Source organism: Ursus arctos, unplaced genomic scaffold (genome assembly GCF_023065955.2).
Source record: "Ursus arctos isolate Adak ecotype North America unplaced genomic scaffold, UrsArc2.0 scaffold_23, whole genome shotgun sequence".
Classification (NCBI taxonomy): domain Eukaryota; kingdom Metazoa; phylum Chordata; class Mammalia; order Carnivora; family Ursidae; genus Ursus; species Ursus arctos.
The window spans coordinates 19,142,205-19,162,021 of record NW_026622908.1 but is presented as its reverse complement, the minus strand read 5'-3'; the positions used below and the strand labels follow the sequence as shown (position 1 = coordinate 19,162,021).

Below are 19,817 nucleotides of genomic sequence, written 5' to 3'. Positions count from 1 at the left end.
CCAAATACAGAGAAAACAGAAGTTTATATCTACTTAATGAAAATATTACCTAGTATCTACCTAATGAAATAATAGTCATGCTCTTATCTGACATGTTTGACAAATATTCTACAAATATTTATTGAATATTTACTATGTGATAAACCCTATTTAAGGTGCTGGCTATGAATCAGGGATTAAATCCTTACATTAAAGATGTACGATCAACTTTTATTATTTTGTTAAATATCTAACAAACACCACTTGTTTGCAGTGTGCTAGATAATAGAGGCATGCAGATTTAAACACATTCCATGCCCTTGAAATGCTCAAAGTCTAACAAGGACACACACATACAAAAATGGAGATGCTTAATAAGAGGAGGGCCCAAAGATGAAGTTGCAAAGCCTGAAAGAAAGACAGATTAAAGAAAGGTTCCTGAGGAGGTGGCACTCAGTTGAGAAGAAAGAGAGAGAGCCCACCAAAGGGGCATGGTCAAAGTTTGGAGTCAGAAAAGGACATGGTGCATGCTAATGGCTTATTCACAGCTCCCTGAATCTCTGCTGAGGGGGATTATCTCAACATCTTTTATTGCAATGATTCTCAACTGGAGGTAATTTTGACTCCTGGAGAACATTTGGTAATGTCTGGAGACATTTTTGGTTATCCCAACTGGGAAGGTGCTGCTGGCATCCAATGGGCAGAGACCAAGGATGCTACCAAACATTCCATAATGCACAAGACAGCCCTTACAACAAAAACAAAGAAATGTAATACTTGCCAAGGTTGAAAAACCTTTTTCAGACTGTTCTGATTGACAACAGACATGAAGATTTGTAAACCTTTTCATAAGGATGTTTTGATCAAATTATAGGCACTGAGGGCAGCTGCTTTTTAGGTGGTGCTAGGATGGGACTATGGTAGAATATGGGAAAATAAGAAGTGTGGGAAATCCAGTCATTTTAAGCTAGTAGAATTCTTTTATTACTTTTTACAGTGTCATGGTTAAGATAGCAGGCTCTGAAATCATTCAACCTGGGTCTGATTTCTGATCCACTTAATGGATGGATGATAGAGATCAAGTGGCTTAATTTCTCCAGCTCTCATTTTCCTTGCCTATAAAATGGAGATGATAATGTTACCTACCTCCTAAGGTTGTGAAGATAAAATGAGTTGATGTATATAAAGCACTTAACACATTGCTCTCTATATGCTAAGTTCTTGATGAAAATCATGAGGATAATAATAATGTCACCATTTACTGTGTTTCATATTTGTACATAAGTGTTGTATCTGTAGAAATTCTTTCCATCCATACAACAAATAAGGGAATGAGTATTACTGTTCCCATTTGGCTTCAGAGTTTGGCTTCAGAACCCATGCTTTTAAATACTAGTCTATGCTGCTTCTCTAATATCTTATTACTACATTTTAGTCATCATTAGTACTATTTTATTAGGTTTCTTTGCCAGTTTATTTAAACATCTTTATTTATATAAAAAATTTCATATATTTCCAATAGTCTTTCCATGTTTCTCAGTGTCAACAAAGATCTAGAAAATAGGAAGAATATCTTTAAAGAAACTGTAAATATTTTACGTTAAAAATGATATTTTAAAATTTACTATATTATATGCTTTTCCTAGGCCCATCAGGAGTTCTTTCAGAAAACTGATTTGAAACTTCACAAATATGATCTCTTTTTGTTTTAGACTATGTTTTTAAGTGAGTAAAGTGTCCTTAGATGTTTGCAGGTAATAGAATTATGAATATATTCCTTTTATCAGAATAAGTTATATGGGAATAAAAGGTAGCCTTATTATTAATTCATGCAGCACTTATTGAGCACCTGCTCCATATGCACTGGGTAAGAATTGTGTATTTACCTACGTAAGCAGACAGTGGTGATGATGGCACAGGGGGAGAGTGTCAGTGGTAGATAGCTACACAAGAGCAGAAGGGAAGGGTGTCCACGCTAGAAAAGAGTCTTTAAAAGAGATGACCCCCCCCCCAAATTAATCTTGAGGAATATGTAGCATTTACCTTAAATATACTTGGAGTTTATTCCAGTGTACTCCACTGCTAGACCTTCATTTGCCAACTAGTTTTCCTTGGAAGATTTCTTCTTTTCTTGAAGAAATTCTCTACCGTTGTGGTCATCAATGAGCATCAAGGTAGTAGATCAGTCATATTTAGGTTCATACTGGGGGGATGTAAAGAATGAAAATGATAGTGGGGTGCCTGGGTGGCTCAGTCGTTAAGCGTCTGCCTTCGGCCCAGGGCGTGATCCCGGTGTTCTGGGATCGAGTCCCACATCAGGCTCCTCCGCTGGGAGCCTGCTTCTTCCTCTCCCACTACCCTGCTGTGTTCCCTCTCTCGCTGGCTGTCTCTCTCTGTCAAATAAATAAAATCTTAAAAAAAAAAAGAATGAAAATTATAGCAATAAAGTATATTTTGCATAACTGGTATGTTATATAAAGTGACGTAAAATTAAATTTTATCAATTGAACATTTAAATCACAGGAAGAATTAACATCTAGTAATTATACTATACACAGTGAACTTACATATATCCTGGAGGAAAGTAATAATAAATACAGACTTGATTCCTATCTTCTATGGGGTTAAGCATGGAAGCAGAAATAGGATCTATGTTTATAAAATATTTGCATAATTCCAGATTGTTTATGCTCTTTCCTTAATATGTAATACAGGATCTGAAATGTGGTATGTTCTCAAACATTACTGAATGAATGAATATATGGGTAAGTGGTATAGACTGCATGTGCTCTAAGGATTTGGAGAGATGACAGATCATTGTGGGCTGGAGCACTAAAGGAAGATCTTAACCTGGACCTTGAGAAGGATTTGAGTCTGAATAGGTGAAGAATGGACTTAAAAATGCCCTTGGTATATACTCAAAGGATAATGAACAGATTGGCTTAGGTAAAAAAAGTACTTTAAACTAGGAAAGATAAAGACGTGTAAGTTTGGATAGTGTCAGATTATCAGTAAACTCTTCTATTAAACATAAATTTAAGTGAGGGAATGGGTCTTTTTCATATTCCTTGCATAGGGTCTGACACATAAGATGGATTCAATAAGTATTTGCTGACTACCTGACAGACTGGGTGATTGACTAATGTAAACTTCAAAAGTTAGTTCCAAGAACTTTCTCTTTAGGCAATGATAAAATTGATGTTTTGGGAAAATTCAGCTATAATTGGAGTATAGGATGTCAGATATAATGGAGGAAAATAAAATACAATTAGGAAGCTCTTGTAGATGATTGGAGACTGAGAGGGAAATGGACAGGTGGTTTTGGCTGAGAATGGAAAGGAATAATGCTTTTAAGAGTTACTGGGAAGAAAGATAGCCAAGAATTAGGTTTCTCTTCTTTGACTGTCTTAGGTCAGGTTCCCTAGAAACAGAGCCTGACATGGGGATTTTTGTACAAGGGATTTCGTGAGGGAAGCAACAGAATAGAGGAAGAGGTTCAACGATGCCCTGTATTCAGCTGAAGTCTAGCCTCAGTTTGAGTGGGAAGCATACCAAAGAGTTGCCCCTCCTTAAGGCCAGGGGACTAGCCATTATGTCTGCTGGTCAGTCATTGGCTGTGGGCTGGACCCCTAGGTAGGAGGTTAGAGACCATCACTTGACATTTCCTGGCTAGGGGACTGGTTCCTTTCAGCCAAGAACACTTCTCTGGAGAAGGATGCAGTTGTGAGGTGTTAAGAGGCCATGACTCACAGCAGGTGGAGTTTGGGTGCACTAGCCTGATAAAAGGAATTTGGTTGGGGAGACTACCAGTGTCATCTACTCCCTGCTGTAGTCTGTTCTTCATACAGTACCCTGCTGAGAACCTTCCAGTAGCTTCCCTTTACATCCAGAGTAAAATCCAAACCCTTTATCCTGGTCTATGCAGCCTGGCCTCTTTCTACCTCTGTGGCTTGTACATTCTCTCTCTATCCAAACCTTTTTTTTTCTTTCTCAAACATGCCAAGCTCATTCTCATCTCAGAGACTTTGTGCTTGATTTTTATTCTGCCTAGAATGCTCTTTCCCCCCAGATTTTCACGACTAACTTCATTGTGCAAGCCTCTCTACTCAGATGTCTACTCTCTCTCTTCAGGGAGACCTTCCACTGTCTATCTTTCCCTAAGAGGCTGTAATCTGCACAAGTTATTCTAGCCTTTTCATAACTATCATCCTGAAACATTGATGAATGGACACCCAGAAAATATCATTGAATGACTAAGCAATTGGTTGGAGAGAAATTAGGAGGTAAGGGTTCAAGATCTCCCTGAGATAATGGACAACTGTGAAAGAAGTAGAAACACTGATAAGAATAAGAAATGTGAAGAGTATGTCCAATTTGTGTGGAAAGATGTGAAATTCTGTTTGAGATAACAGCATAAAATATATGGTAGAGTCAAATAGTGTAGGGGTGCCTGGGTAGCTCAGTCAGTGGAACATGCAACTCTTAATCTCTGGGTTGTGAATTTGAGTCCCAATTGGGTGTAGAGATTACTTAAATAAATAAAATCTCTCTCTCTCTCTCTCTTTTTAAAGGAGTACAGTTTCTAGAACTAAATTCATATCCTGGTGCAACCACCTGCCAAGATCTTGCTCGAGTTATTTAGCTTCTCTGTGCCTCAGTTTCTTTTTTTTCTTTTTCTTTTTTTTAAAGATTTTATTTATTTATTTGACATAGAGAGACAGCCAGCGAGAGAGGGAACACAAGCAGGGGGAGTGGGAGAGGAAGAAGCAGGCTCCAAGCAGAAGAGCCTGATGTGGGGCTCAATCCCAGAACGCCGGGATCACGCCCTGAGCCGAAGGCAGACGCTTAATGACTGCGCCACCCAGGCGCCCCTGTGCCTCAGTTTCTTCACCTGTAAATGAAGATAATGATATTTTCTACCTCATAAGCTTGTTGAGAGGACTTCATGAGTTAATATCTATAAATCATATAAAACAGTGTCCGGCTAATAGTATTATTTTAGTGGAATTTAAGGAGTCTACGTAGAGAAGAGAGAAACCAGGCTGGGACTCAGTTAAGATGAGTGATGAATCTATGGGACAGAATTGAAGGAGGTGCTTAACTGAGGTTTGTGCACTTGTACAACTGAGTGTGCGCCTTTCAGTTTTGCACTGTTGACTCTTCACTTGTCTCACCCTAATCCTGACCTAGTCTCAGTCAGCAAAGGGAAAAACCCTTTATTGGTAAGATTCTCTAAACCTGGGCACCTGTAATGCCTCCTCCCTGTGGTCTTGGGGGGAGCAGTTTCTTTTTTTATTTATTTAAGATTTTATTTTTAAGTAATCTCTACACCCAACATGGGGCTCAAACTCACAACCCTGAGATCAAGAGTCTCATACTCTACTGACTAAGCCAGCCAGGCACTCCAATGTGCGAGTGGTTTCTTGCTCTTTCCAATCTCTGGGTTGCCTCATTGTCCTTTGGTTGCTTCGCCATCTTTACATAACCAATTCCCTATAGTCAGTCTCCTCTGCTCAAATACTCTGAGTAGTGGATTCTGTTTCTCTGGTTGGACCGTGACTGATGTAACAATTAAAATACTCTAATCCTTCATAATAAGTATAGAATTTCTGGGTTGTGGGGGAAGAAGCCAGTATTTATGGAGTACCTTCAATGCTTTAGGTACTTTAACATATAAAATATTTAATCTTCAGGTAGTGGAGTGGTGACCACTAGCTACTTTATAGGAAAGAAATCAGAGAATTATAACTCATAATGGTTTGAGGTTCATCCACATTGTAGCATATATCAGTATTTCATTCTTTTCTTGCCCAATAATATTCCATTGTATGTATATACTACATTTTGTTTAACCATTCATCCATTGGCATGTGTATTTATTTGGGTGCCTGTTTTCTGTTCTTTTGGTCATATATGAACTCATTAATGTCTAGCTTATTTTTCTAATTCCTATGAATTTTAGATTACAAAATGACAAAACAGTAATTTCTGTAAAAATATTTTTCTCTTTTTAAAGACTTACTCATATCTATAATCTAGTTTTAGTTTATTCTGCAAGTTTTGCTCATATTTCTACCTACTGTATATGTATGCTTGCATGTATATGTGTGTGAGTATGTACACAAGAGAGAAAGAGAGAGAAAGACAATGTTTTTGTTTTTTTAACATTTAATGTAGCCATTCTGGGACTTGAGTCCCCAGAACTATTTGCTTGTGTTTCATATCAATATTTGCATATTTTATGTAAAGCACCATTTTAGGTCAAAGAGGCCATGCATCTTTCAAGGTAAGTGCTAATAGAGAAGGGTTATTTAAAAATTTGGGCAAACAAATGCAGCTATTTTCAATTGTATGCAAATAAAATTTTATTTCTCTCATTAGGACAAATATAGAGCCGATGAGGGAGGGATCACTGTAATTCTGTAATTGTAAAATCACATAAATTTTCTAATTTATGTGAAAAGAAAATATCTAAAATAAATTGAATGCACAAATAAAAAAGTAACCCAGGGGTAAATTATTTATTTATGAAATGAAACCTTTTGGAAGGAGAGAAATGCTGATAGCAACCTTACTATGCAATGTACTACACTTCTGTTCTTAACCTTACATTTTTAAAGTCATACATAGTAATTTAGTTTGACTCCCATTAATATGAGTGGGAGTTTTGGAACTTAAATTCCTGCACACATCTTTGAAAATGTATAGGTCAAAGTAAACTGTTAATGCAGAGCTGGTTTTCACTTTTAGTGAAATATTTTGTATCTCTCACCAAAGATGTCCTAGAAGGCACTTTCAGTCTAGTCATAGGAGAAGAATCATGTATAAGGTTACTATTTGGAGGTCATCATCTTTAAAACAACTTGGATAATAAATCATATTAAGGAGAAAAAAGCATTTTCCCAACCCTGAAGAACACAGAAGTTCAGGACCCATATTGTTTTATAGTAAGCAAAGGACCTTGGACCCTTTCAATGGACCCTTTCAGCCCAGTGCATCTGATCAGTGATAGAGGCATGCTAAGGTGAATTTTAATTAGGACTAAATTGTGGTATTACTCTTTCATACCCTGAACATCTGTTCCCTTCAGAAATGATGATTTATGCAGGCTATCAGAGCAGACAGCTTGCTACAGCTTATGTCACGGTTAGTGGGAAGCTGGTGGTAGCATTTCAGAAAACCAGCATCTAAATGGAGACTGGCCAGTGTATATGATATAGGTAAGAGGGAGAGGGGAAGTATGATGTGTCCATTTCTAGTTTTGAAGCCAAATATTGACTTGACTTAAAAAAAAATTCTCTTCTAGACCATCTGTTGTTAATGAAGAAAGTAACATGGACAATGAATGGGCTGATGCTTCCTACTGATGTTAAAAGACAGAAAACCAAGCCTGTTCTTTCTGTTAGAATGAAGGAACTTACTGAGAAGACCTCAGTCCGAATTCTGTTCTTTAAGAATGGCATGGGGCAAGATGGACATGAGATTACAGTGGGAAAGGAAACAGTGAAAAAGGTAATATTGTATGAAATATTAAAGTATAAATTAAATTTCAAAGTTTTCATGGCTTTTGAAATGTGTTAGTTTTTTCTTTTAAATATCAGTGTCAACTAATAAAGTGAAATATTAAGAAGGTATTATAAAGAATGCAAAAACTTCAGCTGTTTAGAACAACATAAATTACCTTAGTAAAGCAGTGAGATTTCTTTGGCTAATATATAGTTGGCTATTTACCTAGTTAAAAGATATGCTTATACTTAGAGAACATTCTAGTTGGTTATAATATTTTATAAAATATTTAGATTGAAGCCAATCTAATCTAACTTCAAATCTAAAATATCCTTTTCGTTTTAAAATGATAAGATTTAGGGTTGTCTGTGTGGCTTAGTCAGTTAAGCATCTACCTCGGGCTCAGGTCATGATCTCAGGGTCCTGAGATCAGAGTCCTGCATCAGGCTCCCTGCTCGGTGTGGAGCCTGCTTCTCCCCCCGTCTCTGGCCCTCCCCGCCACTGTGTTCTCTCTCTCTCTCAAATAAATAAATAAATAAAATCTGAAAAAAAGATAAAAATAATAAGACCTAGAAGAACCTCTTCTTCTGGCATGAGTAAGTAAAGTCCAAAATAACTAAGATTCCTTTAAAAAAATCCGTATGCATTTTTAAAAGCAAATCTAGATGGGTCTAAGAAAAATCATGGAACAATCAAGCAAACTTTAAGAAACAAATTTTGTCATATAAATGCAGGTTTTTTAGGGGGGGGTGCATGTATTTTTCAGATCATCTTTGATCTGATAAAAATATGGAGGAACTAATGGGAGTTTGAAGAAAAAAAAATTTTTTTTTTTTTTTACAGAGAAGGGTTTTTCAACCAATCTTAAAGCAGCCTAATACTAACAACTAAAATGTATTAAATATGTATTAGAGAGACAGTGAAACATAACCAAACTGTCTAGGTTTTAATCCTGGCTTTGTCATTGAATCTATGAGACTTTGGACACCTTATCTTCTCCAAGCCTCCATTTCCTCATCCAAAAAGTCGGAATAAGAATAGTGCCTACCCCACAGAAATTATATGAAAATTCAAATGATATTATGCATGGAGTGCCAGCACCCAGAAAATTCCCAATAAATATATGCTATTCTTATCTTTAGGACTTATACATCTAATAGTTAGAAATTGTTTCTTTTACTAAAGGGAGAGATTTATTATGAAATCAAGATAGGTATAAATCATTTTGTTATCTCGGGGTATTTTCAAAATGACTCTTGCTTGAAACAGGTGAATAGTTGACTAGATACTAGAAATTGTTCTTATTGAAATATGTATTTCTTTATCTTCTTATTTTTGTGGTTATTTTATAACCACAACTGGGTAAGTGTTTACTGAGAATCTAGGAAACCAGATTTTATTTCCTTCTTATCTTCAGATTTGGATTATGAGTAAAACAAGGGATATTACACACCAGAGTAAATTGCTAAGGCAAGTTGTAACATCTTCCCTGGGGATTTTGAAAACTAGAGAAGATGGACATATCTCTTGGATTGTTAAAATGCAGTCATTCTTGGAGATAGAAGCTATATTAGATAACCTCTTGAGTTCACTTTGGTTCAATCTTTGTAATTCTATGCCTTGGCGGTAAAATGGGAGTAATAGTCACTCATAAAGATTACATGTTCTTAGATGAAAGGTTGAGTATAAGTAAAAATGTCACTGCTATTTTGCTTTTTGACTTTTGAGAGCAATTTATTTAAAACTGGATGATCAAGTAATTCTTTAGCTTACTTTTTTTCTCCTTACAATTTGTAAAATTTAAAGAATTTTCACAATTTGTAAAATTTAAAGAATTTTCACAATTTATAAAACTCAGGACATGATTCAGTAATAAGCATATTTGTAAATATTTGATTAGATATCATTTTTAATATAGCATAGGGAAAATAGTCAATAATAATGTTATAACTTTGTGCGATGACAGATGGAAACTATACTTATCATGGTGAGCACTGCATAATGTATAGAATTGTCAAATCACTGTGTTGTACACCTGAAACTATATAACATTGTATGTCAATTATACTTCAAATAAAAAGTACTTAATAAATAAATACCATTTATACAAACAAGGTGAAGGATGGGAGGCAACAGAATCCTGGCCCTGAGTATCAGTAGAATTTTTTGAAGGGAAAAAGTAATGCTAGCTAATTATTTTGTAAATAAAATTTAAATTTTGAAAGTTTTGTTGATAATCACAAGATAATGCCATATTTATAGATTAACTACCAAGTCAGTATAAAAAAGTGGCGAGGTCATAGGAGAAACACAAATTATTTTCTCTTTTATGATAAAATATTGGGAATGTCAGGGATTAGAAGCTATTTTTAGATTATTATGAAGTAATAAAAAACTGGAATAGGATGTAAAAGACTCTAATATGGTGAAGGCTATTGCAGTGGGATAAAGAGAAAATTATTGAAGATGGTAGTAAAGTAAGTTAGTTAAGGCATAAAAGTCTTCTCTGAGCTCAGAATGGAGCCATGAGTAAATGACTATATTTTAATCTTAAGTGCAAAATCAGAAGGAAATCCATTTACTTATTTTAAAAGGTTAAGTGATTAAGAAGTTTGAAATGAGGGCCAGAGTGATATATTTCTTCGCTAAACTCGGGATATCCCAACTATGGCCCATCTCTTTGAAACTTGAATCAGATGGTTTTAGAATGACTTGGTATGGTTTAATAATTACACAGCACCTGCTACTGTGAGGTATAGGCTAAACATATGTATCCAGGGGTTGAAAAGGTATTAAGACAAATTTCTGGGTACAAGATACAAAGTTAATGGAAAATGAAAAATATCTGCTCCAGAGACATAACTTTTTAAGGTTAGTGTTGTGGTGGTAGGTAAGTTTTATTTTCCATCAATTATCTCTTAGAGTCATTGTCAAAGAAGTGGCATTAACTGTATTGATTATTTTATTATCTAGATCTCCTTTATGAGAAATCTTTATTTTTTCTCTCAGCACTTAATAGTTTTATCTTATTTTTTTTCTTGGTATTCTATGTAATATCATAAATGGCATGAGATTGCAATGGTGAAGAAAACAATGAAAAAGATAATGAATGAATGAAACAATGAAAAAGTGCCCTGTCCCCTCGATCCAATTTGGTTTGATTGTTCTCTATAACGTATATCCTGGGATCTCCCTTCACAATCAACCTGGGGATTACCTTTCCCTCTCTCCTCTATTGGATCCCTCTCTCCTACTTCTCTAATCTTCCTCTGTCTTCATTCACTCTATTAGACACATATTCCCATTGCTTTCTAAGAAAGAGAACGTGTATGGGGCTCCTGGGTGGCTCAGTTGGTTAAGCAACTGCCTTCAGCTCAGTGTCCTGAGATTGAGCCCCACACAGGGCTCCCTCCTCAGCGGGGGCCTGCTTCTCCCTTTCCCTATGCTGCTCTCTCTGCTTGTGCTCTCCTGCTCTCTCTCTGTCAAATAAATAAATAAAATCTTAAAAAAAAAGAAAAGAACATTGGAGATAAATTTTGTGAGATCTTGGGAAATCATTCTTTCCTCCCAATATTAAAGGTATTGCTCCATTGCTTCTTGTTTCCTGTGTTGCTATTGAGAATCTGAAACCATACTGAGTCTTCATCCTTTGTAGGTAAACTGCTTGTAATATTTCCCCTCCGAAAACATTTAGAATTATCTCTTTGTTCTGAGTATTCGAAAGTTTTTCCAAGATGTGCTAGATACTCAGTATGTCTTTTCAGTCTGAAGTCTCACCCTTCTTTTTTGAGAAATTTTGTTGAATTATTTCTTTGACAATATCTTCTATTCTTTTCTTCTTCTGTTCTGATATTGTGGAACTCCTATTTTTATATGTTCGATCTTCTGAACTGAACTTCCAATTTTCTTACTGAGTGATTTCCTTATCTTTACCTTCTCACCCAATGAATATTTTTGCTTCTGCTTCCTGCACTGTCTCTGTTTTCTAAGTATTTGTTTTGTTTGTTGTTTTTGTTTTCTGTCTTTCATGTTTCAAAGTTTTATTAAAGATGGTTTATCTTCCATCAATATTTAAGAGTGAAGAGCTCAACACCAATTGAAAAGCTCTTGAGCATAGGGACATCTTATTGAGGCATGAGTTGCATTGGACTGTGTTTTGACGAGGCTTTTTCTTTAGGGTGGGGGGGAGTGGGAAATTGTCAGTGTTTGTCTTTACTCTGGGGCGGATCAGTTTCTCCAGCTAGAATCCGCCAATTTGAGCAATCTCATAGTCAAGTAGAGAAGGGACCAAGAGTTACACTTTCAGTATGTAGATTTTCATTTAATTTTCCTCTTTTCAGTAAACTGCCCTCTTTCTCAGCTCTGCCTGGTGCCTCTGATTTCAGAGGTCCTGTGGTTTAGCTTCTCCAGACTCCAAATCTCTCGTCTTTCTTTTTTTAAATTTTATTTATTTATTTGACAGAGAGAGACAGCGAGAGAGAGAACACAAGCAGGGGAAGTGGGAGAGGGAGAAGCAGGCTCCCCACCGAGCAGGGAACCCGATGCTAGGCTCGATCCCAGGACCCTGGGATCATGACCTGAGCCAAAGGCAGACGCTTAATGACTGAGCCACCCAGGCACCCCATCTCATCTTCTCTTCTGATGGCAGAAGTATAGTTACCTGAATGCTTTGTGTTCAGGGAGGGTTTGAGGGATTTAACTGCTTTTTATAGAAATAGTCAACTTATATTCAGCCTACTTTTTAGAGGTATCTGATGGCTCAAATTTGCGAGAGCCTTTCTGGGGTTTTGCAATACAAAGCAAGTTTACTTCTACTAGCTTCAGTTTTGAAGTTTCTGGCCTGCTAAATCATTTACTACTTACTTATTTTTCCTCTGGCTCCCAGAATTTTTGTTACTGGAGTCTCCTTTCTGATTCTCTCTCTCTTTCTTAAAATGCCAAGTATCAATCTTTTATTTAACATTGATAAAGCTGATTTTTTTAGGTGAAAAGATAATTCTAATATCTTCTTCCTTTCCCGGTGGATTGCTTTGTCCAATGTGTTGGGATTTGTACATCTGATTTGGAAAACAAGGTTTCAATCTACTTGAGTAAGAACAAAATGTTTTTTTCTGTCATCTGAAGACATAACATACTTATTGCAGAGAAAGGGCCTTCAGTGTTTCTCAAAGTATGGTCCACAGAATACCTGCATCACGATCCTCTGGACTATGTTTTAAAAATTCAAACTGTTGGCCCCCACTCCAAGCCTATTGAATTAAGAATCTCCAGAGTGTGGGGCCTGGGAATCTGAACTTCAACAAATGTGTCCAGATGATTCCTAGTCCCACTAAGTTTGAGAACTCCTGTTTGATATTCTAAAACTTTAAATTTACTAATTAATGAAAATCTTCATAGATTCCTTGTTTGTTTTCCTATACTTCTTATGTGGTTTATGAGAAAGAAAAGAAGTCGTATGACATAGAAATTAGGTTTTGGGAAATTAGATCACTAGTTGCTAGATTAGCACTAATGCAGGGAATTAAGAAATCAGGAGGAGGAAAAATTCTACAAGTTAGCCGGGAGTAGGCCATGTGGCAACTCTGACTTAGAAGAAATAAACATTCCCTTAACATTGTATGTAAACATATTTCATTAGTTACTTTATCCTGTTACTACTAAAAAACCACATAAGGATTAAGAGAATATCTTATGTATGACTGTCAAGGTATAAATAAATCACGGATACCCTTAAATCAAAGGAATATCCAGACACATGATGCTCACGTTTGTTAATTGGGAAAATAACTCCGTAAGCCTAAACACAAAAAGCCTTCAAGAAAATGTTCAAGTTTAAAACGTACAATTCAGCTGAAAAAAAAAGCAACATAATAGCATTATTATGGGATGTTCACAGACAGATCAGTAACTATAACAGCAGAGATTTTTTCCAATAGCGTGGATAAAGGAATTTAGGGAACATTTTAAGAGATTCAAAAAGGAGCACCTGGAGTAAATTTGATTAAGGATGCTCACCATGGATTCCGACATGGGAGGTCATGCATAATTAGTATGTTAGAAGTTCTTTGAAGAGCTTTTTATAATAGATGAGGAAAAACTCATTGATACTATTATTGTTTTAAAAATTAGTCTAGTGTTCAGACCAAGGATTAATATCAGATTTAATATGAAAGCAGATTTTTTTTTAAATATGGAATTTGATACTGGAGTTTATTTTCAAGAGGCCATGGATAGCCAATTGTCTTCTATTTATTGTTAATTTCAGAGTTATACAATTGGATTATTTTAGAATCTTATAAGTAATTATTTGGTAATCAGAATTTATTTTCTTGAATAAAATCCTAAGTGTGGGGGGTGAGAATGTGAATTTCCTCAGCTGAAATAAAAGCAAATGAGAATTTTCAGTTTGCAGATTTATTTACTTTACAAATGATACTTAAGGACAGATAATCTTTAACATTAAGATCACAGATTTTATGAAATCATCTAATTAAGCAACTCAGAAAACAGACTTAGAGAAGTTAGCTGCCCTATCCAAAGTGGGTCAACTGGAATAGCTAGGACTAGAACCCATTTTCCTACTTCAAATTTTTTTCATTATGGGAAAGTGCCACAAATATTCTTTTTATTACATTTTAATTCCTATGTGTCCTCACTTAAAAACGAGTTAATATAACCATGCAAATATGTGAGATATCTGTTTACAGTCATAACAGAATAACTAGTATCAGACTAGCCATCCCATTTTAAACAACTGAAATTGGACAAAATATATGAAACAATGATTTTTAGACATTACATAATGAGAAGTCAAGCTTGAGAGAAGAAAAGTTGAAGTGAGTCCTACAATGTACCCGATCTTTATACCTGGAGGCAATTTTTGAACTGTGGTATAAGGAGAGAAAATCCAAGAAAAGCGAAGTGGTCTCTACAAGCTGAGGAGAAAGACATCAAAGTAGTAGGAGGTGGAAATGACTGGAATTTTCTGTGAAATGCCATAAATGAAGGAACTACTTAGATAATAGTTCCCAAAATTTGCTTGGGGTTCCCTTGTATCCTTGGCTAAATATTAGGTTGTTCATGCACAGGGTGAACTCCATAAGGCTTGGCATAAACAACTAACTACCAGGGAAAACAACTGATGGAGATGCGAAAAGGAAATAACTATGGAAGTATGCCTCGGGTAGGGATACATTTGTGTTTTGACATGTCAGAGGAGAGAGATTTTGTTAAACATGTGGGAAATTCACAAAGATCCCAAAAAAGGTAATCATTATCCAGGAGAAAAGTAAATTCAATAGAAACAGACCCCCCAAATAGACTTAATAGTAAAAGACATTTTTTAAAAAAGATTGTATTTATTTATTTGAGAGAGAGAACATGCATGAGCAGGGGGGAGGGGCAGAGGGAAAGGGAGAAGCAGACTTCTAGCTAAGCAGGGAGGCTGATATGGGGCTCCATCCCAGGACCCTGAGATCATGACCTGAGCTGAAGGCAGACGCTTAACTGACTGAGCCACCCAGGCGCCCCAGTAAAAGACATTTTGAAAACTATTATAAATATGTCAAGGAATTAAAGAAAAACATGAATATTATATGAAGAGAAATGGAAACTAAAAATAGAACCAATGGAAGTTCTAGACCTGACAAATGCAATTTCTTAACAGGAAAAAAAATCCACCAGATGGGTTTAACAGCAGATTAAACATTAGAGAAGAAAAGATCAGTGAACTTCAAAACAGGGCAATAAGAACTATCCAAACTGAAGTGTAGAGAAGAAAAAGGAAAAGGCTGAAAAAAAGGACAGAGTGTCAGTAACTTGTGGGTTAATATCAAGCAGTCTCATAGATATAAAATTGGAGCCCTAGAAAGACTGGAGAGAGGGAGAATATAGTTGAAGAAGTGATGACCAGAATTTTTTTTGAGTTCCTGAAAAATGTCAACCCACAGATCCAGGAAGCTCAACGAAAGCTTCCTGAATTATAGGAATAGCTAAATTTGGAGGACTTGCACTACCTGAATTTAACATTTATTATAAAGTAATCAAGATATAATGGTATTCGCATAAGGATACACAGAAAAAGCAGAGGAAGAAATAGAGTTCAGAAATATACCCACACATATTGGGGCAAATTATTCTTTTCTTTTAAGATTTTATTAATTTATGAGAGAGAGAGAGAGAGAGAGAAAGAGCATGAGCAGAGGGGAGGGGCAGCGGGAGAAGCAGACTCCCTGCTGAGCAGGGAGCCTAACGTGGGGCTCTATCCCAGGACCCTCATCATGACCTGAGCAGAAGGCAGACACTTAACCAACGGAGGCACCCAGGCGCCCTTCTATTTGAATTCCACTCTGGCTTTTAGGTACCGCTCTCAGCAGCATCACCCTTTAAACCAGAAAGCTGGCAGGCACTATGGGAATGACGCAAAACAAGAAGTAAGTGGAGGGGGTGCTAGATGAGGAGAAAGAGGACTATGCGATGGATAAAGTTCTTGACAGTCAAATGGTAAAGGGCAAAGTGGAGTACCTCCTACAGTGGAAGGGGTTCTCTGATGAGAGTAACACATGGGAGTCAGAAGAGAACCTGGATTGCCCTGATCTCATTGCTAAGTTTCTACAGTCACAGAAAACAGCACATGAAACAGGTAAATCAGGGAGGCAAGCACAAAGCTGAGTCTGGTTCTTAAGATAAGGGAGTAGAGAGCAAACCAAAGCAGAAGAAAGAAGAGCCAGAAAAGCCGTGAGGCTTTACCCGGGATTTGGATCCAGAAAGAATTATTGGAGCTAAAGACTCCAGTGGAGAACTCATGTTCCTGATGAAATAGAAAAACTCTGATGAGGCTGACCTAGTCCCTGCCACGGAAGCCAATGGCATGTGCCCACAAGTGGTCATATCTTTCATTGAGAAAAAACTGATACGGCATTCTTACTCCTTGGAGGATGATGGCAAAAAAGATGACAAGAATTAACTCCCCTGTCACATCTGACTGTGGGTTTCAAGTGGGGAGAGAAGGAGTTCTACTTGTCTTGACACCATAGAGGTGGCTTAAGAAGATGTCCTTTGAAGAGTCAGTGTCATTTCTGTGCCCTACAGCAGCCAACGTGCTTTAAAGCCTTTCCATGCTGTGTAGTTTGCACATACCCATCCCAGTGAAGGCGAAGGAGGAGAAGTGCTGCAAGATGACCCATTCTGTGCTTTGCTGAGAAAGGCAAAGGGCGTTCCATGATGGACGTAATTTACAGAATGGGTGTATGGGAGAGCAAAAGACAATGTAGATTTTCAAAGTGCATCTGCACAACCCACAACCAATAGTGTTAACTCTGCATTTTTATAGTGTACCATGTGTAGTTTTTGGCTATTTCTGGTGTATTATTTGGGATTGGGAGGGATGGGGATGGGAAGGAACAGAAATGGGTAGGATCATTTTTGTTAAAATTTGGGGTCTGATTGGGGATATGGTGAAGCAATGGAAAGAATAAACTAGTGGTGATTCGGTTCTGTGTCCGCAATATTTTATCTTTTCAAAAAAAGTCATTGGCAGCCTAAATGAAGACTGTGAGAGACTGTTTGAAAGCTGTGAATGCCTGACACATAAGCCCAGGTGTTCCCTGCCTGAGCTTAATGCTGTTCCCAGTAAAGAACTAAGCCAGTTAATAAGTTACCGAAGTTGCCATTTTGGGGACGGAAACTGGTTGAAGAGGGAAAATCTTATTGGAACAAATACATAGGCAGGTGGTTCTGTCTTAAAGGTGCTAATTCTTGATATTGATAAGAAGACCCTTTCTTTTCCAATTAAGAAGTTTTAAACATCAGCTTGTCCACCCAAGCCACTGGCTGAGGTATTTGGGGAGGGGAAGAAGGTGGTATAGAAGGTGGGAGAGTAGGGAAAGTTAAGGGCCCCTGGTCTTAGGATGGAAAACTCTGGAGGCCTGTTATTTGAACTTTGAACTCTGAAATCACTGGTGGCAGGGTTCAGTCACTGACAGCACAAGTTCACTAAATCACTTCAAGAGTTGAATGATTTAAAAATCCCTGGTATCAGAAGATTAAACTTTCATCCCGGGGCAGTGGTTCACTTTAAAACATAAAACAAAACAAAAATATTTTTAATCCTGAAAATTAACTAATACCCGAAACGCTGTCTTGACTCATGAGATCCATTAGTTCTTGACATCATCTAGGTCTGCATCTAGAACTCCATTGTAAAATCTTTTTAGGCATGTGTTAGGTTTCTGTGAAAACTTTGTTTACATGTAAACTTAATACCACATTGTTAGTTTTTGACTTAATAAAAATATAAATTTATAATCCTTAAAAAAAACACAAATGAGTAAATTGTGCTATATCCATACGAAGGAATACTCTTCAGCTATAAAAAAGAATAAATATCGTGGTAAATGAAAGAAGCCAGATACAAAATAATACTTGCTATATGATTCCATTTATGTGAAATTGTAGAACAGACAAAACTTCTCTAGTGAAAGACAGGGTTCAGTGGTTTCCTGGGGCCACGTGTACTGAATAGTGATTGTGAAAGAGCATGAGAAATTTTGGAGAGTAAGGGAATTACTCTATATCTTGATTGTGGTGGTGGTTACACAGATATGTTTTTTTCTTTTTCTTTTTTTTTTTAAAGATTTTATTTATATATTTGACAGAGAGAGAGAGAGCACGAGTGTGGGGAGGCGGGCAGAGGGAGAAGCAGACTCCCCGCTGAACAGGGAGTCCGACATGAGGCTTGATCCCAGGATCGTGGGATCACGACCTGAGCCGAAGGCAGACGCTTAACCAACTGAGCCACCCAGGCACCCCAGATACATTTTTTCTACCTGCATTAAACTGTACGCTTAAAATAGGTACAGCTTATTTCATGTAAATTGTACGTCAAAATAATAGTTTTAAAAAGCAAGTAACAGTATGATTAGCATTATAAACATTTTAAAGTAATCTGGGCTATTTAAGAAGAGATCAATTAAAGATAGAATATCTAAAGGGTATGTATTAATAGATTATTTGGAAAATCTCCTCTGGTTATCTACTTCTCATTCACATTTTAATAATAAAATGTCAAAACACCTACATTTCAAATTTATCAGAAACAATTGCTTTTACAAATCATAGTGATGTTCATTATTAGTGACAGCAAATAACTAGATTTGGCATGCATTCTGTCACCCACTTTTATGAAAAAAAGACAACTGGCCAGTAAATTTATTTCCAGGATTTATTCAGAAAAGTACCTTTAAGTTATTTAATAAGATGTGTACAAATTCATCCCAATCTCCTGGCATCTACATGTTGAAATAATGATCATAATTTTTATTATAAGTCATTATAAAATATTGGTCTTAGCAGAGAGTTATGCTTAGTACATTTTATTGCATTTTAATTCTTTGAAAATTCACAATGTATTTGACAGTCTTTTACTTAGCAAAAAAAAATCTGTAAAAGCAGATTCCCTTTTTCAAAATATTCATGATAAATTGTATTCTCTTCTACCGAACAAGTACAATTAATTGCCAGAGGTGAAATATTTTTAGTAATCCAGTGAATTAATTTCATAATTATCCATTAATTTTCACAGTTTTCAGCTTGCTAAATTTCTTTTAAAAATTTTCTCTGCGTTCTTAATTAAATGATTTGCTTCTTAGGTTTATATAGTGAATACTGTTGTAATCTATTTGCTATACAAATACCCATTGAGTTAGTTGAAACAATGTTCTTCATTTGAAGAACCTGGGCCAAAAAAATTTTTTTTTCTATTAACTAATAGAATAGGATGATAGCTGCAAATAACAGAGAATCCTGATTTAAACAGACTTAAGCAAAAAGGAAGCAAGAAATCCAGGAGCAGGACAGTTTTAAGCATAGCATGATAGGATTCCAGTTACATTTTTTAAAAAGTTTTATTTATTTAAGTAATCTCTACACCCAAAAAGGGACTTGAACTCATGACTCTAAGATCAAGAGTTGCATGCTCCCCCAACTGAGTCAGTCAGGTGCCCCCCAGTTATGTTTTTTTAAATTTTCTGGATTTTATGCTCTTTCACATGTTGGTAACAGGATAGCTGCTGCACAGCCAGGTACAGTTTTGGCCAGTGGCAGAAAAGGACTGTCTCTTCCCTATGAATGATGGAGCCTTTCCCAGAAGCCCTTTCTCATGTCTCATTGGCAGAACTAGATTATGTACCTACTCCCAAACTGACAAGAGGCATGGGACCACCATGATTGACCTAGATCAATCAAGATAACTCTAGTCTACTTTGAGTCCGAAGCGGAAAAGGGGACCTCTAAACAAAATCAGGACAGCAAGGATGAGGCAAAAAAATGAATAT

The 19,817-nt window shown here is 36.5% G+C and overlaps 1 protein-coding gene and 1 pseudogene across 1 annotated transcript in view; both read left to right on the top strand.

The window, feature by feature from the left end:
* DCDC1 (doublecortin domain containing 1) overlaps positions 1 to 19,817 on the top strand; it is a 415,749-nt gene that overhangs the window by 51,630 nt on the left and 344,302 nt on the right. Inside the window, exon 7 of the mRNA XM_057317241.1 lies at positions 7,286 to 7,491. Within this exon, the coding sequence (XP_057173224.1) occupies positions 7,286 to 7,491 (206 nt within the window). The remainder of the gene's footprint in view (positions 1 to 7,285; positions 7,492 to 19,817) is intronic.
* LOC113249400 (chromobox protein homolog 1-like) lies at positions 15,895 to 16,450 on the top strand (annotated as a pseudogene).